The 23008-nt window shown below is 51.4% G+C and overlaps 1 protein-coding gene across 2 annotated transcripts in view; it reads left to right on the top strand.

Moving 5' to 3' along the window:
* Positions 1–22726, top strand: part of LOC119966301 (DNA replication licensing factor MCM6-like) — a 45397-nt gene extending 22671 nt beyond the window's left edge. Inside the window, exons 2-3 of one of the 2 annotated variants that reach the window (XM_038797775.1) lie at positions 13310–13439; positions 22539–22726. In XM_038797775.1, coding sequence (XP_038653703.1) covers positions 13310–13439; positions 22539–22554 — 146 coding nt within the window. In that variant the 3' untranslated portion in view covers positions 22555–22726. Of the gene's footprint in view, positions 1–2204; positions 2306–13309; positions 13440–22538 lie in introns of those variants that run through there. The other variant, XR_005460722.1, reaches the window with a different exon arrangement.
* The last annotated feature ends 282 nt before the right edge of the window (positions 22727–23008 follow it).

Here is a 23008-nt window from a genome sequence, read left to right as displayed (position 1 = left end):
AATGGAAAGAAAAAAAAGGTTAAAAATAAGAGGCAAATTATGCTTTTTCAACTCTCTGTAAACTTTGCTTTCATTCTATTTTAGAGGAATATGCTTTTTCTTCTGGCTCTCCTCTTCCATGTACCATATGTGCAAATTCCTTGCAAGGCGACAGGAAAGAGATGTTCGTGTGCTTTATTTTTAGAATTCCTACAGTGCAGACGGAGGCCATTTAGCCCATCAAGTTTGCACCAACCCTTAGAAAGATCACCCTACCCCCATGCCCTCACCCTATCCCTGTAACCCAGTAATCTTTTGGACACTAAAGGGAAATTTAGCATGGCCAATCCAGCTAACCTGCATATCTTTGGACTGTGAGTGGAAAGCAGAGCACCTGGACAAAACCCACGCAGACATGGGGAGAAAGTGCAAACTCCAAACAGACAGTGACCCGAGGCCTGAATTGAACCCGGTTCCCTGGTGCTGAGGCAGCAGTGCAAATTCACTGTGCCACTGTGTCCAAATTTTTAAAAAAATTTGTTGAGGAGACATGGGCATCGCAGGCTGCGCCAGCATTTATCCCCCATCCCGAGTTGCCCTTAAGGGGCAGTTACGAGTCAACCACATTGCTGTGGGGATCCGGAGGCACATGTAAGCCAGACCAGGTAAAGACGGCAGATTTCATTCCCTAAAGGGCATTAGTGAACCAGATGGGTTTTTACAACAATCGATAATGGTTGCATTAGACTTTTAAGTCCAGATTTTTATTGAATTCAAATTTCACCAGCTGCAGTGGCGGGATTTGAACCAGAGTACTCTGGGTCTCTGGATTATTAGTCCAGTGACAATACCACTATATCACTTCCTCCCCTGTATGTATGGACTTTTCCACAGATGGTAACCAGAAGAAAGTATCCCCATTGATGCTTTAAGATAAGAGAAAGTCCAGTGTTCTAAAACACAGTACTGTGCCACCCTAAATTATAAGCTTTTCTTTATGAGTTGCTCCTTGTATAGAATTTCAACATCAGCTAGTTATACTTGCGTCATGAGACACTTGTGCAGAAATAGCCACCATTGTTATCTTCACCTACAGTATTGATTTCCAACAGTAAATTTACCACAGAGAATTCTGATAAGGGAACAAATGGAAAGACCATCCAGTGCATTATAAAGCTTTGAAAATCAGTCAGCTAGATCCTTCGTTTGTTGACTCCGGGTCAGGAATCGTGGACTTCTACAACAGCAAAGCTGGACCGATTCAGCAACCATTGATGGGCTAGCACCGGCACCACGTGGAACACAATCGATTCCAATGAGAAACGGTGCGGGTTTCGCCGGGTCCGTGATTGGCGTTTGCGGCATTTACACATTTCCCACACACACTCGTCCCAGCCAACAAGATGGCAGCAAGACGCGCTGCCCCAAGGTTCACTGATGCTGAACTGGAGACCCTGCTAGATGCCGTGGAGGAGAGGCAGGTGACCCTATACTCCAGGATGGGGAGGAGGCTGCCAACCGCCACATCTGCCGGACCTGGAAGCAAGTGGCAGAGGTGGTCAGTGCCATGGGCAACCCCATCCGGACTGGCCTGCAGTGCTTGAAAAAACTGCACAACCATCTCTGGGTGGCCAGGGCGAGTAGGCAGCTCTGTGCCCCTTGCACCAACCCCCGTTCCACACACCTGTAACCCAACCCCTTCCCCACCCGGAGGGTGGCCGAACTCACACCCTGCAAAAATGCAGGCACCCTTACCAGCTGGCATGGCCAGGTGCACTGACGCCACTAGCTACCAACCCCCTGGGCTGTATGAGTCAGATTGTCTAACGCTGTGCGTTTTCTGTTCCACCCCCCCCCCCTCCCCTCCCAGGAGAAGGGCACCAAAAAGACTAGAGGGGGACCACCAGACCTGCGGCCCCTCACCGCAGCAAAGCAATGGGCCCTGGACATGGTCAGCGGCCCCAAGGAAAGGGCAATCGCCGGGGTGGAGCCCGACATTGGGCGAGGAAGTGAGGCCCCGCTGAGTTGCGGTTACCCATGGCCGAGTGTCACCCCCCCCCACAATCACCCCCACACTACCCTCACACACACACACCGCCCCCACCACCTCACCCCCCACACCACCCCATAACCCCTCCCAAACACACCCCCTCTCCAAAACCCCCTATTACCCCCACTCCCCCCGGCCCGCGATACGATCATGCATCTTTTCTTGTGTCTTGCAGGAGCTGCTGGTGATGGGGGGCCTTCTGGTGTCCCCACCCCCCCCTGATCCCAGCCACAGCCAGAACACCAGATGCTGACCAGTGACGCGGAAGGCACCGACACTGACAGGAGCAATTGACCCGAATCCCAGGGCACCCCAAAGCTCGCGTCCGGGGATGACACAGATTTCCCGGCACAGTTGTCTCCAACACCCTCCAGCATCCCAGAGACATTCACCTCGGTTGCTCATGTTAGTGAAGGGGCTCCTGAAGGACTATCTGGTGTGCACAACCCATCTCATCCAGTACAGCAGGTGGAGGTAGGAGCACCCAAGGGGGTGGACGATCGGAGGGCATGCCGAGCCCAGGGACCAGCAGCCATCCAGATGTGTTTCGGGCTTCAGGAATGGACATGCATTGTGGAAAGGGACTACATTGAGCCAGGGACTACATGAGGGGTTGTCGGCGAGCATCCACAACCTGCAGATGCAGTTGGAGGAGTCCAACCATGCGCAAGAGCAGGAGGTGGTGTCGATCGCGTGTGCCACCCAGGCCAATAGTGCACGGGTGACGTCCACGGTGGAGATCCTGGGGGCCAGGGTATCGACCATGGATCAATATGTCTATAGCATGGGGCATTCTGTTGTCTCTCCTATACCTTCGCTTTTTCTCTGAGCTGTTTTTTTCTCTCTATGATATCCACACACCTCGCTGAAGGTTTCTGGCCTTTGCCGTTGTGTAGTTTATTTACTGAGGCCCAAACTGTTGGAACCAACAATTCTACGGACACGTGCTTGTAGGATTAGAATAGCGGTTTTAATATACTTACAACAGAGCCAGCCTGTTAGCCGTTGAACTTTCGGTGAACTGGCCGGCTGACCCTGTGGCACTGATCTTTATACAGCAGCTCCCGGGTGAGGAGTCCTGGGCGGAGCCAAGGGAGGAGCCCCGTACAACTCTCAAGCATTCCCAGAGCTACTCCCCCTGGAGGTCAGATAGTGCAACTGCACTTACAATATAGACACATGTATATACAGGTTATAATCCGGTGTGAGTCACATTCACCACATTCACCCCCTGTGAAAAAAATCGAGTCCAGCGGGGGTGGTGGCTCACAGAGTTAGTCTGTCCGGTGGACGAATTGTTCTTTTCGATCTGCGGAGCACCGGGGTTGCAGCCTCTTGCGGTGGCTGGGTGGGTGTTGAGAGCTGGGGTACGATGGCAGACTCCGGGGTGGGTCTCATCTGAACTTTATACACCTCTGGCTCGACCGGAGACTGGGGGCGCTGTGGGCGGGCAGGTTCTGGCGTGTGGAACCGGTGGGGTGAGCTTGCGGGATCGGGGGCGCGAGGGGGCGGCTGCATAGGGAACGGGTAAGGGGTTCCTCAGTGGGGGTGGGGGGGGCTGGATCCAGCGGGTGCCAGGTCCCGAAGGGATACTGTGTCCTGGCGACCATCCGGGAACTCCACAAATGCATACTGGGGGTTGGAATGGAGGAGACGCACCTTTTCAACAAGGGGGTCAGTTTTGTGCCCCCTGACGTGCTTCCTCAGGAGGACCGGGCCTGGTGTCCTCAGCCACGCCGGAAGTGAGACTCCCGTGGTAGTGCCCCTAGAAAAAATGAAGAGTCGCTCGTGAGGGGTTTGATTTGTAGCTGTACAGAGGAGGGATCTGATAGCGTGGAGCGCGTCTGGGAGGACGTCCTGCCATTGGGAGACTTGGAGTTTTCTAGACCGGAGGGTCAGTAGGACGGTCTTCCAGACCGTTGCGTTCTCCCTCTCCACCTGTCCGTTCCCCCTGGGGTTGGAGCTGGTAGTCCTGCTCCAGGCGATGCCCTTGTCGAGCAGGTACTGACGCAGCTCGTCGCTCATAAAGGACGAACCCCGGTCGCTGTGCAAGTAGCTGGGGAAACCGAACAGGGTGAAGACACTATGCAGGGCCTTAATGACTGTGTGGGAGGTCATATCAGGGCATGGAATGGCAAAAGGGAATCGGGAGAACTCGTCGATGATGTTGAGGAAATAGATGTTCTTGTTAGTGGAGGGGAGTGGCCCTTTTAAATCGATCGCAAGGCGTTCAAAGGGCCTAGAAGCCTTGACCAGGTGGGCCCTGTCTGGTCTATAGAAGTGCGGTTTGCACTCCGCACAGATCGGGCAGTCCCTGGTGACCGCGTTTACCTCCTCGTTGGAGAAAGGCAGGTTTCGGGCTCTGATGTAGTGGGCGAGCCGGGTGACCCCTGGATGGCAGAGGTCCACGTGGATGGCTTTCAGACGGCTGATCTGCGCGCTGGCGCATGTCCCGCGGGATAGGGCATCCGAGGGCTCGTTGAGCTTCCCCGGTTGATATTTAATATCGTAACAATAGGTGGAGTGTTCGATCCTCTACCGAAGGATTTTATCATTTTTTATTTTGCCCCTTTGCGAGTTGTCAAACATAAAGGCAACCGATCGTTGGTCGGTGTTGAGGGTGAACCTCCTACCTGTGAGGTAGTGCCTCCAGTGACGAACAGCCTCCACGATGGCTTGCGCTTCCTTCTCGACTGAGGAGTGTCGGAGTTCTGAAGCGGATAGGGTACGGGAGAAAAATGCAACGGGCCTCCCTGCCTGATTTAAAGTGGCTGCTAGAGCTACCTCTGAGGCGTCGCTCTCAACCTGAAAGGGAGTGGATTCATCCACCACCTGCATGGCTGCTTTGGCGATGTCCTCCTTGATGCAGCTGAAGGCCTGGCGCGCCTCAGCAGACAGGGGAAATCGTGTGGACTTAAAGAGTGGGCGAGCTTTGTCTGCATATTGAGGGACCCACTGGGCGTAGTATGAAAAGAACCCCAAGCACCGTTTGAAGGCCTTGAGGCAATGAGGGAGGGGGAGCATGCGGTCCGGGTCTGGGCCCAGGACTCCGTTCTCCATGACGTAGCCGAGGATGGCCAGTGTGTTTGTGCGGAAAACGCATTTCTCCTTGTTATTGAGTTGCGGGCTGCGTGGTGAGTGCCCGAGGAAGTCGTACTCTTCAGATGAGCTTTCTGAGCATGCTGATGCAGATGGTGATGCAGATGCACGTGGTGAGCGGCGAGGAAGATGGCGGCCCCCATGAGTCGCACGTGGCCGGCCGCATGGTGGGGGTTTGCCAAGATGGCGGCCCCCATGGATCGCACGTAGCGGGAGGGGGCGGAGTCGGGGCATAGGCCGCAGCGTTTCGGGCCCCATGGGCCCCCTGGTGTAGGGAGCGATTTGTTCTCTCTGCACGGGAGTTAAAAACTGGGGCCCTTTTCGCGAGGCACACTCTGGCATAGTGGCCTTTCTTCCCACAGCTGCTGCAGGTCGCGGATCGGGCTGGGCAGTGCTGCCGCGGGGGCTGGCTTTGGCCACAGAAATGGCAGGCTGGGGCAGCTGAGTAGCTGGCTGGAGCAGCTGAGTAGCTGGCTGGGGCAGCTGAGCAGCTGGCTGGGGCAGCAGAGTAACTGGCTTTGGCAGCGCGGTAGCTGGGGGGCCGTGCGGCACAGGCCTGAGGGGACTGTTGGTCGGGGGTCCACGATGGGGTCGCGGGGTCTGCGGGAAACGACTTGAGGCTGCGGAAGGAAACTTCCATAGTGGTAGCAGCCTCCACAGTAGTGTCTAAGTCCTGGGCCCCCTTTACTAGCAGTCTTTGGCGCACATAGTTAGACCTAAGGCCCGCTACGAAAATGTCCCGCACAGCAAGCTCCCTATGCTTAGCCGCGGTAACGGCGTGATAATTACAGTCATTGGAAAGGCTGTTCAATTCCCTTACAAATTCAGCAAGCATTTCTGTAGGCCGCTGACGGCGAGTCGTAAACACGTGGCGTGCATAAACCTCGTTAATGGGCCTAACGTACATTTTGTCCAGTATTGCCAGCGCTGCGGTGTAAGAACCAGCCGGATTCAGCTGTGTGGAGATTCTGTGGCTTACCCTTGTGTTCAGTAGGCTGAATTTTTGTTCCTCCATTGTTCCAGCGGTGCTGGCTTCTGCCAGGTAGGTTTTAAAACATCTCAGCCAGTGGGAAAAAATTTCCTGAGCCTCTGCTTCCTGTGGGTCGGGTTCTAGGCATCCGGGCTTGAGGGCTGCTTCCATGATTTCTTCGACTGTTTCCTAAGTATATTAAATTGTTGGAACCAACAATTCTACGGACACGTGCTTGTAGGATTAGAATAGCGGTTTTAATATACTTACAACAGAGCCAGCCTGTTAGCCGTTGAACTTTCGGTGAACTGGCCGGCTGACCCTGTGGCACTGATCTTTATCCAGAAGCTCCCGGGGGAGGAGTCCTGGGCGGAGCCAAGGGAGGAGCCCCGTACAACTCTCAAGCATTCCCAGAGCTACCCCTGGAGGTCAGATAGTGCAACTGCACTTACAATATAGACACATGTATATACAGGTTATAATCCGGTGTGAATCGCATTCACCACACAAACGTTGACCAGTCATAACCGTACCTGGGGGGGGGGGGGGGGAACGCTTCCCAGACCTTTAGAGAACCCTAGGTGGCCATGAACAGGACCGGGTGGCACCCTGACACTCCCCCTGACACATTAGCACTAGCAGTCTGGCACCATGGCAGTGCCACCCTGGCCCTGCCAGGATGGTAGACTGGCAGTGCAAGGGCATCCATGTGCCAGGTTGGCACTGCTAGGGGTTGGGGCAGGGGGGTCTTGCCAGCTAGAAGAGGGTGAGGGGGGGGTTTCCCGGGAGCCTCACCAATGTTGGGGGTTGAGAGGGGTATCAAAAGGTGGGGGCCTAAAAGGGGGGAAGATCTGGGCTGCCGGAGGAAATGGTTCTCCGTTCTGTGAGGGGCGTTTCCTGTTGGCATGTTTCAGCTCGCCAGTAAGAAATCCTTCTAAGTGTGACTTCGGCAGGGAGAGACTCTCCAAGGCCCAAAAAGATGATAAAGTTGGACAGCGGATGTTCCTTGGCTTTGCAGCCATCAAGAAACACCCCACTAAATGCACCATTTAGTGGATTTTAACTTGTGTCTGTTGAATCACACCCCTACTCTGGTTATCCTGTATCCTCATATCACAGGTAAGATTTAGTCATTCAATACACTTTTAATTTTGAATTTTTGTCCTATTTTGGGACTGTGCCCTGTATCTCCATACTTTATTGTATGGAGCTTTAAGCGCTATTCTTCAGGATCACCTTTAAATTTGAATCATGAAATACATGAAAACCAAGAAAAGATGGCATTCAAAGCACATACCTCCACCACACCATGTTAACTCAACACTAAACTACAATTTGTGCACTTCTGGATGATACCTTGGCCGCAGAAAAATCATTTTCACTGTACTTTGGTAAATGTGACAGTAAATATCAATCAATCAATCTTTTATCCCATAAACATGAGCGGCGGGATTCTCCGTTTCTGATACAAAGTGTTGATGCCAACGCAGAATTTGTGGACTTTCACGACAGCAAAGGCGCCACACCTGGACTGATTCCGCTATTGCTATTCCGGCGCCTTGTGGAACACAATCGATTCCAATGGGAAACGGAGTCGGATTTGCCGGTTTAGCGATTGACACTCAGGAAGCTGACAAGCTGCAGCCACGTATACACACTTCACTCCCCACACACACCGTCCCAGCCAACAAGAGGCAGCAAGGCACTTCTTCAACGCCGAGCTGGAGACCTTCGTGGAATCAGTGGAGGAGAGGCGGATGATCCTGGACTCCTGGCCCGGGAAGGAGGCTGCCAGCTGCCGCCTTTCGCCGTGCCTGTGTGCAGGTGGCAGAGGCGGTCAGCGCCACCAGCAACACTGCCCGCACTGGCCTGAACTGCATGAAGAAACTGCACGATTTCTTCAGGGTAGCCAGGGTGAGTCCCTGGCACTAGCCTGCGTCTCATGCATCCATACCCTACCCCCCCCAACCCACAGGGCAGCTGAACCACCACCCTGCTCCACATGCCGTAACCCATACTGGCTGCCATGGCTGGGTGCCCTGGCCACTGAGGCCACCAACTGCTCACCCCCTGGTCTACATGAGTCGGATTGTTTAACACTGTCTTTTTCTGTTCTCCCCCACGCCCGGAAAAGGCTGCACACAACCACTGGGGGTGGGGGAAGACAGGAGGGGGACCGCTGGACCTGCGGCCCCTCACCGTGGCCAAGCAGAGGGCCCTGGAAGTGGCAGCAACCAGAGGAAAGGTAGGTCGCCGAATTGGAGTTCAATCATGGGCGAGGAAGTGAGACTCTGCTGAGTTGCAGTTCCCCATGACACATGTACCAACCGCCCTCCTCAACCTCCCCCACCCTCACCCCCCCCACCACTTTCACGCAAACACCACACACCCCCACACCAAACTCACCCCAACACCACCCTCACCTCCACAAACCCTCACCCCAACACCAACCTCACGGAAACACCACCCTCACCCCAACACCACACTCACCCCACACCACCCTCACCCCCACACCACCCCCACACCACCCTCACCCCAACACCACCCTCACCTCCACAAACCCTCACCCCAACACCACACTCACCCCCACACCACCCTCACCCCCACACCACCCTTACCCCAACACCACCCTCACCCCCACACCACCCTCACCCCAACACCAACCTCACCCCAACACCACCCTCACCCCCACACCACCCTTACCCCAACACCACCCTCACCCCCACACCACCCTCACCCCAACACCACCCTCACCCCAACACCAACCTCACCCCACACTACACTCACCCCCACACCACCCTCACCTCCACAAACCCTCACCCCAACACCGCACTCACCCCCACACCACCCTCACCCCAACACCAACCTCACCCCAACACCACCCTCACCCCCACACCACCCTCACCCCCACACCACCCTCACCCCAACACCACCCTCACCTCCACAAACCCTCACCCCAACACCACCCTCACCTCCCCCACCCTCACCCCAACACCAACCTCACCCCTCCACCACCCTCACCCCAACACCACACTCACCCCCACACCACCCTCACCCCCACACCACCCTCACCCCAACACCACCCTCACCCCAACATCACCCTCACCCCTCCACCACCCTCACCCCCACACCACCCTCACCCCAACACCAACCTCACCCCCACACCACCCCAACACCAACCTCACCCCACACTACACTCACCCCCACACCACCCTCACCCCAACACCACCCTCACCTCCACAAACCCTCACCCCTCCACCACCCTCACCCCCACACAACCCTCACCCCCACACCACACCAACACCAACCTCACCCCACACTACACTCACCCCAACACCACCCTCACCCCCACACCACCCTCACCCCAACACCAACCTCACCCCCACACCACCCCAACACCAACCTCACCCCACACTACACTCACCCCCACACCACCCTCACCCCAACACCACCCTCACCTCCACAAACCCTCACCCCTCCACCACCCTCACCCCCACACCACCCTCACCCCCACACCACACCAACACCAACCTCACCCCACACTACACTCACCCCAACACCACCCTCACCTCCACAAACCCTCACCCCAACCTCACCCCAACACCACCCTCACCCCAACATCACCCTCATCCCTCCACTACACTCACCCCAACACCAACATCACCCCAACACCACCCTCACCCCAACACCACCCTCACCCCAACACCACCTTCACCCCAACACCACCCTCATTCCAACACCACCCTCACCCCAACACCACCCTCACCCCAACACCACCCTCACCCCAACCTCACTCCAACACCACCCTCACCCCAACACCACCCTCATTCCAACACCACCCTCACTCCAACACCGCCCTCACTCCAACACCACCCTCACCCCAACACCACCTTCACCCCAACACCACCCTCATTCCAACACCACCCTCACTCCAACATCACCCTCACCCCAACACCACCCTCATCCTCCACAACCCTCACCCCAACACCCTCCTCACCCCAACATCACCCTCGTCCCTCCACCACCCTCACCCCAACATCACCCTCATCCCTCCACCAACCTCATCCCAACATCACCCTCATCCCTCCACCAACCTCACACCAACATCACCCTCATCCCTCCACCACACTCACCCCAACACCAACCTCACCCCAACACCAACCTCACAGAAACACCTGCCTCGCCCCTCCACCACCCTCACCCCAACACCACCCTCACCCCAACACCACCCTCACCCCAACATCACCCTCATCCCTCCACCACCCTCACCCCAACATCACCCTCACCCCAACACCAACCCCACCTCAACATCACCCTCATCCCTCCACCACACTCACCCCAACACCACCCTCACCCCTCCACCACCCTCACCCCAACACCTACCTCACGGAAACACCACCCTCACCCCAACACCACCCTCACCCCAACACCACCCTCACACCAACACCACCCCAACACCACCCTCACCCCAACACCACCCTCACCCCAACACCACCCTCACCCCAACACCACCCTCACCCCAACACCACCCTCACCCCCACACCACCCTCACCCCAACACCACCCTCACCCCAACATCACCCTCATCCCTCCACCACCCTCACCCCAACATCACCCTCACCCCAACACCAACCCCACCTCAACATCACCCTCATCCCTCCACCACACGCACCCCAACACCACCCTCACCCCTCCACCACCCTCACCCCAACACCTACCTCACGGAAACACCACCCTCACCCCAACACCACCCTCACCCCAACACCACCCTCACACCAACACCACCCCAACACCACCCTCACCCCAACACCACCCTCACCCCAACACCACCCTCACCCCAACACCACCCTCACCCCAACACCACCCTCACCCCCACACCACCCTCACCCCAACACCAAACTCACCCCAACATCACCCTCACACCTCCACCAACCTCACCCGAACCTCACTCTCACCCCAACACCACCCTCACCCCAACACCACCCTCACCCTCACACCACCCTCACCCCAACGCCATACTCACCCCAACACCACCCTCACCCCAACACCACCCTCACCCCTCCACCAACCTCACCCCAACACCACCCTCACCCCAACACCATACTCACCCCAACACCACTCTCACCCCAACACCACCCTCACCCCAACACCACCCTCACCCCTCTGCCAACCACACCTCAACACCACACTCACCCCCACACCATCCTCACCCCCACACCACCATTCTCCACCCCACCAACACACCCACCCCACTCCTTCCTGGCCCGTAGCCTAATCATGCATCTTGTGTCTTACAGGACCTGTCGGTGATGGGGCGGGTCCATCAGGCGTCCTTTGCCCCCAGCCAGTGCCACAGCCGAGCAATGATGGGAGCAGCTCTGACACCAGCCCTCTGCTTCAGACTCATTAGACCCTGGAGCTTGAGTCTGAGGATGACAGTGATTTCCCATCAGAGCAATCCCCAACACCCTCCACCATCCCAGAGACACTCACCTCAGTAGGGTATAATAGTGAAGAGTCCCTGGGACACTATCTGGTTCTCACTACACAGTTGTCCCGGTACAGCAGGTGGAGGTAGGGACACCCGAGAGGGCGGAAGGTCGGTGGGCAGGCCAACCCAAGAAACGAGCTGCAATCCATACGGGTCTCGAGCCAAAGGCCAAGTTAGGTGGTCAGTGGGTGCAGCAGGATGGCTGCGGTAATGGCGGTCTGTGCCTGGGCACCGCCCCGTCCCGTGGGGGGTCACTCCGGCCACTCGACTTATTCCCCCCATCCCCCCCTTCCTCCGCCCTTAGAGGTCTCCCCCCCACCCCAGCCAGCCCGGCCAATCTCTGGCCCGGCAGACCGCAGTCATTCCTCTCCATGTCCTACCTCCTCTCTCTCTTCCTCAGCAGCTACCACACCGATTTCATGATTTTTGAAAGCACAAGTGAACCGTGTCATCGGGAACTTGGCCCATCGGAGGAGGGAATCGCGGAGGCCCCGGAGAATACCGGGTCGGACCCACTAATGATATGCAAACGATGTTTACCGTATGTGCGTTCCAGGACGTTGCTGTCAAGGTGACGGAGAATCGCGATTTGCCGTCAAATCAGCAGCCGCCGCGATTTTGCAGTCGGAACGTTTTGTCCGCCCAATCGCGTTTCGGCATCGGCAAACGGAGAATCCCACCTGAGGCGTTTGGTTGATGCTACTTAACTGCAAAACTGAAAAAATAAGTATTTTAGCTTCAGGCCAATTCACATCCAATCCATAACATTCCAAAACAATTAACAACATTTTAAATAAAGGAACCTACAAAATTATCAAAAATAAGTCAATTTTCCCTATCACTCAATGTTCATGGATCCTTTCGGAAAAAAGAACTTCCAGGATCCGGATCTTCATCTTCACCAAAAACAAATCTATTCCTCCTTGGGCCATACCTTATCTGCATCCCAAATTTTGTTGAAATACCTCTATTGTTTTTTGAGATATATTATTCACAGACAAACATACTAACAAGTGGACAAAAACAAATACCTCTGTCCACCTTCAGTGGTAGAGGCAAATATAAATGTCAAATAAACATTCGGCAAAGTCACAGGTGTCAGGCCAGAAAATAAATCTGCCAAATAAAATGTTAAATGAAGCACAGAAAACCTTCTTTATTGAAAGCATTATTATTTTTTATAAAATAAAAGCTGCTTTGGCATCAGGTTTTCAAGTGTAATGGTTGCTGTTGGTGTACCATCACTAACGAACCATTTAGTACTGCAGCACTGACCAAAGTGTCGCTGTCTTCATACCTCTATAATGTAACTGTGTCACATGTCTGGCCTATCCTGTATTTAGCTACATGCTGTTGAAACATTTTTGTGCAATAATCTACTTGAAGTGTTGATAGCTGTGCCCCAGCTGCCCCCTTTTGTGGATCTTGGTGACTCCCAATGCAAGGTGATGCGCAGCACAGCATTTGCAACAAGGCAATCATCAAGATTCTTGGAGAAATTGTCCCCGAGACTCTTTGAGCATCACAGTGGATCATTCCATGTCTTCAAATACCCAATTTCTTTTGTAAGCCATTGTTGGTAATTGTTACTGCACCTGTAGTGGAGTTAAGTATCCTGAATGAATTGCAGTACCAGCATGTGAGACTCTCATCTCTGATCGCAGTTTCTGAAAAGATATGCTTCAGGACTGCTGTTCTAAATTACATGTGTTTTATTATAGTGGAAGGAGAAGTGGCCGTGCGGAAAAGTGATCGTATAAATTGGTACCTAAAGGAAATGGAAAGCGAGATTGAGACGGGGACTGAACTGATTTTGAAGAAGATGCGATTGAATAGATCATTCACCAACTGGTACACAACATAGCAAATTATTAATTTTGACAGAGTACAGAGGGACCCAGCAGCTTTTGTCGGTACATTCCAGCATAGTCTCCTTAAGACTGCTCAACAGCGTGAAATCGAAACTGCAAATAAAATTGGAATCATTTTCATTTTTGAAATGTAGAATTTTCCACAACATCCCACCCCGAACCCAAAACAGAGCTCATCTTCTGTTTGAAATCTTTGGATCTCAATGGGCCCATAGAGGGAGCAGAGGAGGCATTTTCCTGTTTTTCCTGAGATAGTCCCAACGTATTTTTTCATGGATTCAGGGACGTGGGTGGGGTTTACTTACTGTTTGCCTGTTACCCTAAGAATGCTACCATAGACTGTTACTCGTAAAAACCATTCTTCTTTACTTACAGATCTATATACATCTCAGTGACTCTACAAGAGGTTGTACTTCTGCTTCCTACCAGATCTCAGTCTCTTTGTCATGTAAGAAGTCTTACAACACCAGGTTAAAGTCCAACAGGTTTGTTTCAAACACGAGCTTTCGGAGCACGGCTCCTTCTTCAGGTGATATTGCATCTCGGTTACATCAGTAGTTACATTAGCATCAAACTCTCCTGATGTTAACACCACATCTCCCTCCAAGTCTTAATGGCAACTATGTCCATAAAATGGTCCAACATCTCCCCACACAAAGTCCCAGGCATCACAGGGTTAGTCTTGATGGTGTCTTGACCAATCTCCCTGATCTGGTTCTGATTTCATTTCAAAGCTGAGGATTAGTTGCCTTCTTTCATTGTTCGATCGGCATATCTTCCACCTGGGCAGTTGTAGATTTCAACTAGTTTCTGGTTCCTTGCCTCCATCTGGAGCTAAATGTTTGTCCAAGATTCAATTGCTTTCCTACCCAAGGAAATCAAGGCTCTTTGGTTCCTTCTGATATTTCCTGGGTCCATCTCAATTCCATTAGATTTCTGGTATAGCCCTCCATTCAGGGGCCCCTGGGGGTGCCCAGCCCATCTAACACTCCCTCCCTTGTGAGCGGCACACCTCCAGCCCAAAGCACAGAGGATGGCAGCAACACCTGTGCCAACCAAAAGTACGCCCTGACCCTCAAGGTTCAGGTCCCCTAGGGGACACCTGCCAAAGTCATCTGAGACAACAGGGTATGGAAGAGAGCAGACCGCCTCAATCACAGCTGTGGATCCTGGGGAAACACCTAGATGTATTGTGAGGGTTAGGAAGAGAGAGAAGCTGTAGGTACCTCGTGGACATGGGTGAGCAGAGGCACAAGGTTGGATAGGTCACCACAGTAAAAAGAGCACATGTAAATAAACATTACTTTGCTCACCAGCAGATCCTCTTCCCTGTCATTCCGTGGCGCCATGCTCTGCAAACCCCCGTGCGCACTCAGTGCTTCATCCCTGTGCAGTGTGCGAGAGGCAGCACTATGTCTCTCTCACACCCACACTGTGACTCAATGAAGATGCACTGCTGCTGGCCTGCCCACCCCCCCCCCCCCCCCCCCACCCCACCCTCCACCCCACACCAATGCTCAGGCCTCTCATTGCAGCCATGGGCTCACAAAGGCTGACCTTCCAGTGGTTGGTTGGAGGAACACAACAGAATCCCTGACCTCGAAGGGGGCTGGTACAGATAAGAGCTCATCTCTCATCTCTGAACCCCATGATCAGCCTGATTCGTGCCAGACCGTGTTCAGTTCTCTATCAGGCAGGAGACAGACATATCCCTGAGGAATAGAGGAGCTTCGCTCTGTTTACTCAAATTAGAATCCCTACAGTGCAGGAGGCAGCCATTTGGCTCATCGAGTCTGTGCCCACCCTTTGAAAGAGCACCCTATCCAGGTCCAATCCCTGCTCTAGCCCTGCATCCCCACCCAACCTTTGGACACTAAGGGACAATTTAGCAAGGCTAATTCACCTAACTTGAACACCTTTGGGCTGTCAGAGGGAACCGGAGAACCGGAGGAAACCCACGCAGACACAGGAGAAAATGCAAGCTCCAAACAGTCACCCACAGTCGGAATCGAATCCATGTCCCTGGCTCTGGTGAGGCAGCAGTGTTAACCACTGTGCCACCATGCCACCACTCAATGCAGGTCATCATCATTCTCCTGCAGAGTCTGGCCAATGACTTGAGTGCCCTGTCCATGGAATCGGGCACGATCACGGAAACTTACCACTGGCACCTCATTGATGATGAGATAAAAGGTCCCATGGTAGAAGATCTCCTCACCGCCAGTCCTGCTCATGTCCAGACCTAGAGACTATGAGGGCAGTCATAGCCTGAAGGCACAAGTGAGAACTGGCCATGGCTCAAGGTCCTCCCTCCCTCCTCCTCTGGGGGTCACCCCTCACCACCCTCCTCAACCTCCTCCTCATCTGAGGAGGTGTGGCACTCCTCCAACTCTTCCTGTTCCAGGTGGTCTCCCCACTGCAACATCACGTTGAGAGCGCAGGAAACCAAAATAGTGCAGGACACCCTCTGGGTGCTACATTGGAGGGCACCCCCACACTACCAGTTCAGACACCAAAACCGCATCTTCAGCTGTCCAAATGCATGTTCGATTAGCACGCGTGTTGATGCATGAGCCTCATTAACATCTATTGAATCCCTACAGTGTAGAAAGAGGCCATTCAGCCCATTGGGTCTACACCAACGCTACGAAGGAGCACTTTACCTAGGCCCACACCGCCACCCTATCCCCGTAACCCCATGCACTGATCATGACCAATCCACCTAACCTGCACATCTTTGGACACTAAGGGGCAATTTAGCATGGCCAATCCACCTAACCTGCACATCTTTGGACTGCCGGAGGAAATCAGAGCACCTGGAGGAAACCCTCACAGACACAGGGAGAATGTGCAAACTCCACACAGACAGTCACCCAAGGCCGGAAGCGAAACCAGGTCCCTGATGTTGTGAAGCAGAAGTGCTAACCACTGTGCCACCATGCCACCTTGTTTTAGTGAGTCTCCACCTCAGTTCTTGGCCTCCGCACTGGCATCAGCAGCCACCTCCTCACAGTGCACTCCTTGTCCCTGAGGAGCCATCTCTCCAGACCCTGCTCTCCCTCAAAAACATCTGGGACCGCCTAGCATTCCCTAGATGTCACTATCAACGACACTCCTGGGAAACGGGCTCACGCTTGCATGATTCGCGTTGTGTCATCACAAACAATCTGGACTTTGAGGTAGCGAAATCCCTTGTCGTTGATAAATCGTGCCACATGATGCCATGGAGACACAGGTCATGTGGGTGCAATCTTTCTCACCTTGTACCTTAGACATGTCTGCTAAGCGTGCAAAGCCCATGGCCCTGGTGCCTTGATTCCCGTGGTTCAGGTCAAAATTGATGTACATGTGAAGCCTCGCATGAATGGAATCTGTAATGCATTTGTGTGTGGCTGACTGAGAAATGCCACACAGCTACCCTAAAATGAGCCATTCGCATGATAGGTCAGAGCAGTTGTAACTTTAAGGGTTATAGGCAGTGGGTGTCCTCCCATTCCATGTGTTGGCAGCTCTTACAGGACATGGCAAAGATGGTCCACCATCCTTCAGGACAGGGGCAGTCTTCTCCAACACTGTGTCTCCAACATCTGCAAATAGGATGTCTCGTTGTCAGAATAACCTTGGCCGGTACTGTCCTTAATGGGGATCCTTCCTCTGTGCTGCTGATTTCTTTACAGCTATGGGTCCAGCATCCCCCTCCACAGCAGGGCACTGGTAGTCCTGGCTGTGTGCGGCGGCACATCTCTGTCTCAATCATAAAAAAGCCATCTCGACAGGCTCCATGATTCTCCAGAATCATGCACTGAAAAGAGAAGAAGCAAAGTGAGTGGTGAGGATTCCTGAGAAATACCTGACCCCCAGCTCTCCACTCCTCTGGGACCTCCACCCATGCTCACTCCTTAGTGAGTGGCTCTCCACTGAGTCTTGTACACTCCCCACTCACACTAGCATATCTCCACATCTGTTCCTCTCAGATCCACCAGGATTACACGCCTGGACACTCAAGAATCTCATTTCTCCACACAGTTCCCCAAACCCCCAACCCACCATATCTTACATTAGGTGACATGGCTATTGAGCAGATGCATGGGACTCGTGTCCACATCCTCATCATATCCCCTTCAGAGGTGAGTCTGCCAGGTTCACGCTTTTGTCGACCTATTGTAAATGATGCTGGCAAGATGTCACACCGGCGCCTGGTGAATACTCTCTGAGTGCGGAAGTTCTGGAGAGAGTGCTTGCTAATGACATGCTAATGTATAAAATGAGGTTCCCAGGCTCCAGCAGCGCGATTTGCACGACTCCACGGGAGAGGGGATGGGGGAAAATTGCAAGTCTCAATCACTTCGGAAAGAATTGTGTTTCACGACTCTCTTCGGATTTTAGGTCCGCACCCATTTTTCCACTGACAGACTCAAAATCGCCCCCTTTCTCATGTGCCATTGCGTCATAGTTACACCAGTATGGGTGCTCCTGATGTTAAATCTTTACAATCTGACAGCAGACATCCTCCCTCTCACAATGAAAATCTGAAGACGAATATCAACAACTAGTCATTTTTGCTGTATGTTCTTTGTTAATTTGTTTTTACTGTCATATTTCTAATTGGTCAAACTGCAGTTAGTCAGCACTATGAAATGGTGCTTGTGTTCTAAGAGGAATTTCTGACATGGTGACAGTTGGTGGATGAAAGCCTGGGAAGACCTTTTCAGTATTGTGTGCATGTACGGCACTGGTGACATGATGCAAATATGCTTTCATTGACTGTCAAGTGTGATCATTGCAATCAAAGAATTAAAAGATCCTGCACTCTTGGAGACAATGCCTTTCTTGTTTTAAGGATTTAAAAGCAGTAAGCTCAGTTATATTTTAAATTGAAAGCTCAAAATGATAAAATGACATCAAACTTTAGAACTGTGACCTATTTTTGTCACATGAATATGCAGGCGATTTTTCTTAAAGTCTAATCGTAGTCACGACAAATGTTATGGTGAACATTTTGCTGCTTCCTTTTGAAGAAGGTGGTGAATTCCTGGGATGAGCCACATGCTGTCACATTTATATGACAGGGTTAGAGTTCCTGCTAGCTTTCTGCCCACTTCCAATTGTCGATACTTGAGTGGTTTTAATTAGAAAGAAAAACATAAAGGAACAGTTGCATTATGCTGCAAAAAGAGCAGGAAAGCGACATTGTGGGACAGTGGTTAGCACTGCTGTCTCACAGCACCAGGGACCTGGGTTCAATTCCAGCCTTGGGTGGAGTTTGCACCTTCTCCCTGTGTGTGCGTGGGTTTCCTCCGGGTGCTTCGGTTTCCTCCCACAGTCCAATGGTGTGCAGGTTAGGTGGATTGACATGATCAATTGTCGCTTTGTTTCCAAAGCTGTGCAGGTTACACGATTATGGGGATAGAGTGGGGCTATTGGGCTAGGTAAGGTGCTCTTTCAGAGGGTCGGTGCAGACTCAATGGGCCGAATGGCCTTTTTCTGCACTGTCGGGATTCTATCTTTCTATGGTATGTGATTAATGCTCCAAAACAGTTTCTTCAGTTTTCAATTATCGATTTACCCTGCTTCAAGATTCAGTTTACCCAAATTAGGTCCCACACACAACTGACCACACCCCAGACAAAATTGCATGATCGCTGTGTCGGACTGCCGGAAGGCTCTTCAAATCAAACTCTGGACGGGATTCTCCATCCTGCCAGCCCCATTTTCTGGCGCGACACACGACCACCAGCAGCAGGATTCTCTGTTCCCACAGCCGGCCAATGGGGTTTCCCATTGTGGCCACCTCCATGCCGTCAGGAAACCCATGGGTCTGGGCGCGCCGCCGACAGAGAATCCCGTAGATTATTCTTAGGCACATAGGCGCTATTAGGCATGTTTTGCAAACCTTTCCCATGTCAAAAATCATTTAATTTGCTAAGAAACTGATACGTGCATACTTGAGCGCTTTTTATTAGAAAGAAAAAAAAAAGAAACAGTTGTGTTCAGCTGTCTGATTCATGGAAGTTTGTGATAATGCATATATTTTAATGGGACTCTAACGCTAAGCTCAGAAGCACAGTTTCAATTGTATTTTGAGCATAATTTAAAAATTTCACTCAAACCAGTTCTCATTTGATATCCATTCCTTTTATTTTCCGTTCAAAAAATGTTGCAGACTCTGAGTTAAATTGTATCCATTTGAACTGGAATACAACCTCGTTAGCTACAAGGAAAATGATGATCTGATTTGACATTGTGTAAAAGATGTATGGTACAGTTTACGTTTACTGTCAATTCTTGATTTTCGGATTTTGGAAAGGGTTTAAGGTTCAACCACAAACTTGTTGATTAACACAGAAACACTCCTAATGCCCTGATACAAGAGCTCTAAACCAATGTAATAATGCTACACAACATTCGGAAGCATGATTTATTAATATCCTGGTCGTGCCCTCCCCCCATATCTCTTGATCCCTTTAGCCCAAAGAGCTATATCTAATTCCTTCTTGAAATTACACAACTACTTTCTGTGGTAGCAAATTCCATAGATTCATCACTCTCTGGGTGAAGAAATTTCTCCTCACCTCAATCCTAAAAGATTTACCCCTTATCCTCCAACTGTGACCCTAGTTCTGGATTTCCCCACCATCGGAAACATTCTTCCTGAATCTACCCTGTCTAATCATGTTAGAATTTCATAAATTTCGATGAGATCCCCTCTCACTCTTCTAAATTCCAATGAATATAATCCTAAATGACTTAGTCTCTCCTTGTATGACAATCTCGCCTTCCCAGGAATCAGCCTGGTAAACCTTTGCTGCGCTCCCTCCACAGCAAGAACATCCATCCTCAGATAAGGACACCAAAACTGCACACAATACTCCAGGTGTGGCCTCACCAATGCCCTACACAATTGCACTAAGACATCTCTATTCCCATATGCAAATCCTCGTGCTATGAAGGCCAATATACCATTGCCTTCTTTACTGCCTGCTGTACATGCGCGCTTACTTTCAGCGATTGATGTACGCGGACACCAATATCTCGCTGAGTATCCGTCTCTCTCAATTTACATACATACATATAATAATCTGCCTTCTTATTTTTTCTACCGAAGCAGATAACCTCGTATGTATCGACATTATCCTGCATCTGCCATGCATGTGCCCACTCACTTAGTCTGTCCAAATGTCACTGAAGCATCTCTGCATCCTCCTCACAGCTCACTCTCCCACCCAACTTTGTATCATCTGCAAATTTGGAGATAATATATTTAGTTCCCTCGTCCAAATCATTCATGTATAATGTGAACAGTTGGGGTCCTGTGGTACCCGACTAGTCATTGCCTGCCAATCAGGAAAAAAAAAAATGTTTCTGCCCAAACCTCACCCCAAACACTCTCGGGGTTTAGTTACTATCCTTGAACTATCTTTAAATCTCAGCTCCAATACCCTCGAATCAAGCTGATTCTTTCACCTCCCCACACAGTTGGTCATTCTGGTTTGAACTGAAGATCCGTGAATCAGGTTGACCCTTTCTGATCCTCTTTGGTGACTGCAGTGCCAAAACCTCAGGCCAATATCACCAAAATATGGCTGAAAACACACCGATGATCACAACATGGCCGTGTTTGTCCAGTTTGAAAGTGTGCCTGAGTCCAGGTGACTCATTCTGTCCCTCCTTCTTATTGCAGTGTTTATGTCCATGAGGTTTTGGAGGCTTTATGTTTAATAAAAGTACAGTTGGAGCGGATACGGATCCTACACCGGCACCATAGCTATTGGTTTCACTGTAAGCTTTTTCTAGCTGGAGTTACCAAAACCTAGTGGGCGGGATTCTCCGACCCTCCGCGCCGGAATCGGAGGGAATCATGCTCGGCGCGTGGGTAGAGAATAGCCATTTACGCCAAATCTGGTGCGTTGGCGCTTCCACAATTCTCCATGGACCCACCAGGTGCATGCGCGCGGTTGCCACGACGCCAGTCGGGGGCCGCTAAAAGAGGCCCGCGCGGCGATTCTCCGCGGTTGACCGCCCGAAAACCCACCGAGTTCAGCCGTGTCCCGCCAGCGTGGTTTCAACCTAGTACCACCCGGCGGGAGCTCGGACCCGTGGCTGCGGTGGACGTCTTGGTGGGGGGGTGGGGGGATCTGGCTCTGGGGGGGGAGGGCTCTCTGGCGCCCAGGCCCACGATCGGGGCTTCCGATCGGCGGGTGCCCGCGATCTGGAGGGGGGCTACCTTCTTGCGCGCGGGCCTGCTGTAGGTCTCCGCCATGTTGCTCGCGCTAGCGCGGTGACGGCAACCATGCACATACGCCGGCATGGAGACGGCCGTCATGTGCATGTGCCACTGCGGAGCTGACCGTGCAGCGGCGCTGGAGCAGCAGCATCACTCTGGCGCTGTGCTGGCCCCCTGAAGACCTCTGAATTGCTGGGCCAGGATGTCTGTTCATGCCGGCGTACACCACTCCGGTGTCAACATTTGGCCGGGATTTCGGAGAATCCCGGCCAGTATTTCCATCCACAGAAAATGGTTCCTTTTGCAAGTAAAAATGACAAATATACATGTTACACCAAGCTGAATGTGAGGCCAAAGACATGATATAAGATGGCAAATTTTCTGGAAAGTGTTGAGTTTTTTTGCAATTTCATCTTTGATAATTCTGTTATGTTTGACTGAGCTTAGCAACAAATCTTGTTTTGAATTCAAATCTTGAATATTTTAAATTAAAATACCTTTTAATGTTTTGCCACTTCTGATGGAACGTGCAAAGCCAAATTTGATGCAAAGCCTGACAACTTTCATTATTTGGCAGTTTCCTTTGTCATTGCAATGGAGCTTAGGAACAGCCCATTCCACCATTTAATTCAAACATGGCTGATCTGTATCTTAATACCACCTATCTACTTTTTGCCACATCCCTTCATTATCCTTGCTTTACAATCTATAATTTACAACAAAAGAATATTCAAAATATATGACTTTCTTTTCACCTTGCAGAGCAAAACGCTTAATCATTTGAATAAGGTTATTGAGATGCTGAAAATATTTGTTATGGATGTTGAAGTCATTGTTTTTTTAAATATATTTTAGGATCCTATTCTGGTAGATTTGACTAATTCTGGACTGAAGAAGGTGAAGACTGGAGAAGGGGTGACGTCATTAAAGAAGATGATCCCTTCTAAGTAGTTAATCCAAACTCTGTGCTGGAAGATTAGGGGATTTTGAAGTTTGAAAATTAATTACCAGATGATTAGTTCTTGAAGCTTGCACTTTAATTAAAAATGCATATGTACTGAATCTAATTATATTAAGTGCCTTTTAATATGGCAATGGCCTATCCACCAGTTTTGACACTTGAATAGGACATGAAACCTGACAATGAAGCGATTTTTCTTTTATACGTTGGAAGAATCAGGATTGGTGCTGAACATCCCCTTATAGATAAAAGGGTAAAATATTTCTGTCATTAGTTATGTAAGTATTATTTTAATATAATGGAAAATAATGGACTAAGATACTTTCAGAAATTTAAGCTGTTATGAGTTATGTTGGGCGGGATT

The sequence above is a fragment of the Scyliorhinus canicula genome, chromosome 5 (assembly GCF_902713615.1).
Source record: "Scyliorhinus canicula chromosome 5, sScyCan1.1, whole genome shotgun sequence".
Classification (NCBI taxonomy): domain Eukaryota; kingdom Metazoa; phylum Chordata; class Chondrichthyes; order Carcharhiniformes; family Scyliorhinidae; genus Scyliorhinus; species Scyliorhinus canicula.
Note: the sequence above shows the minus strand (reverse complement) of the source record. Positions and strands in the feature narration are given on the sequence as shown.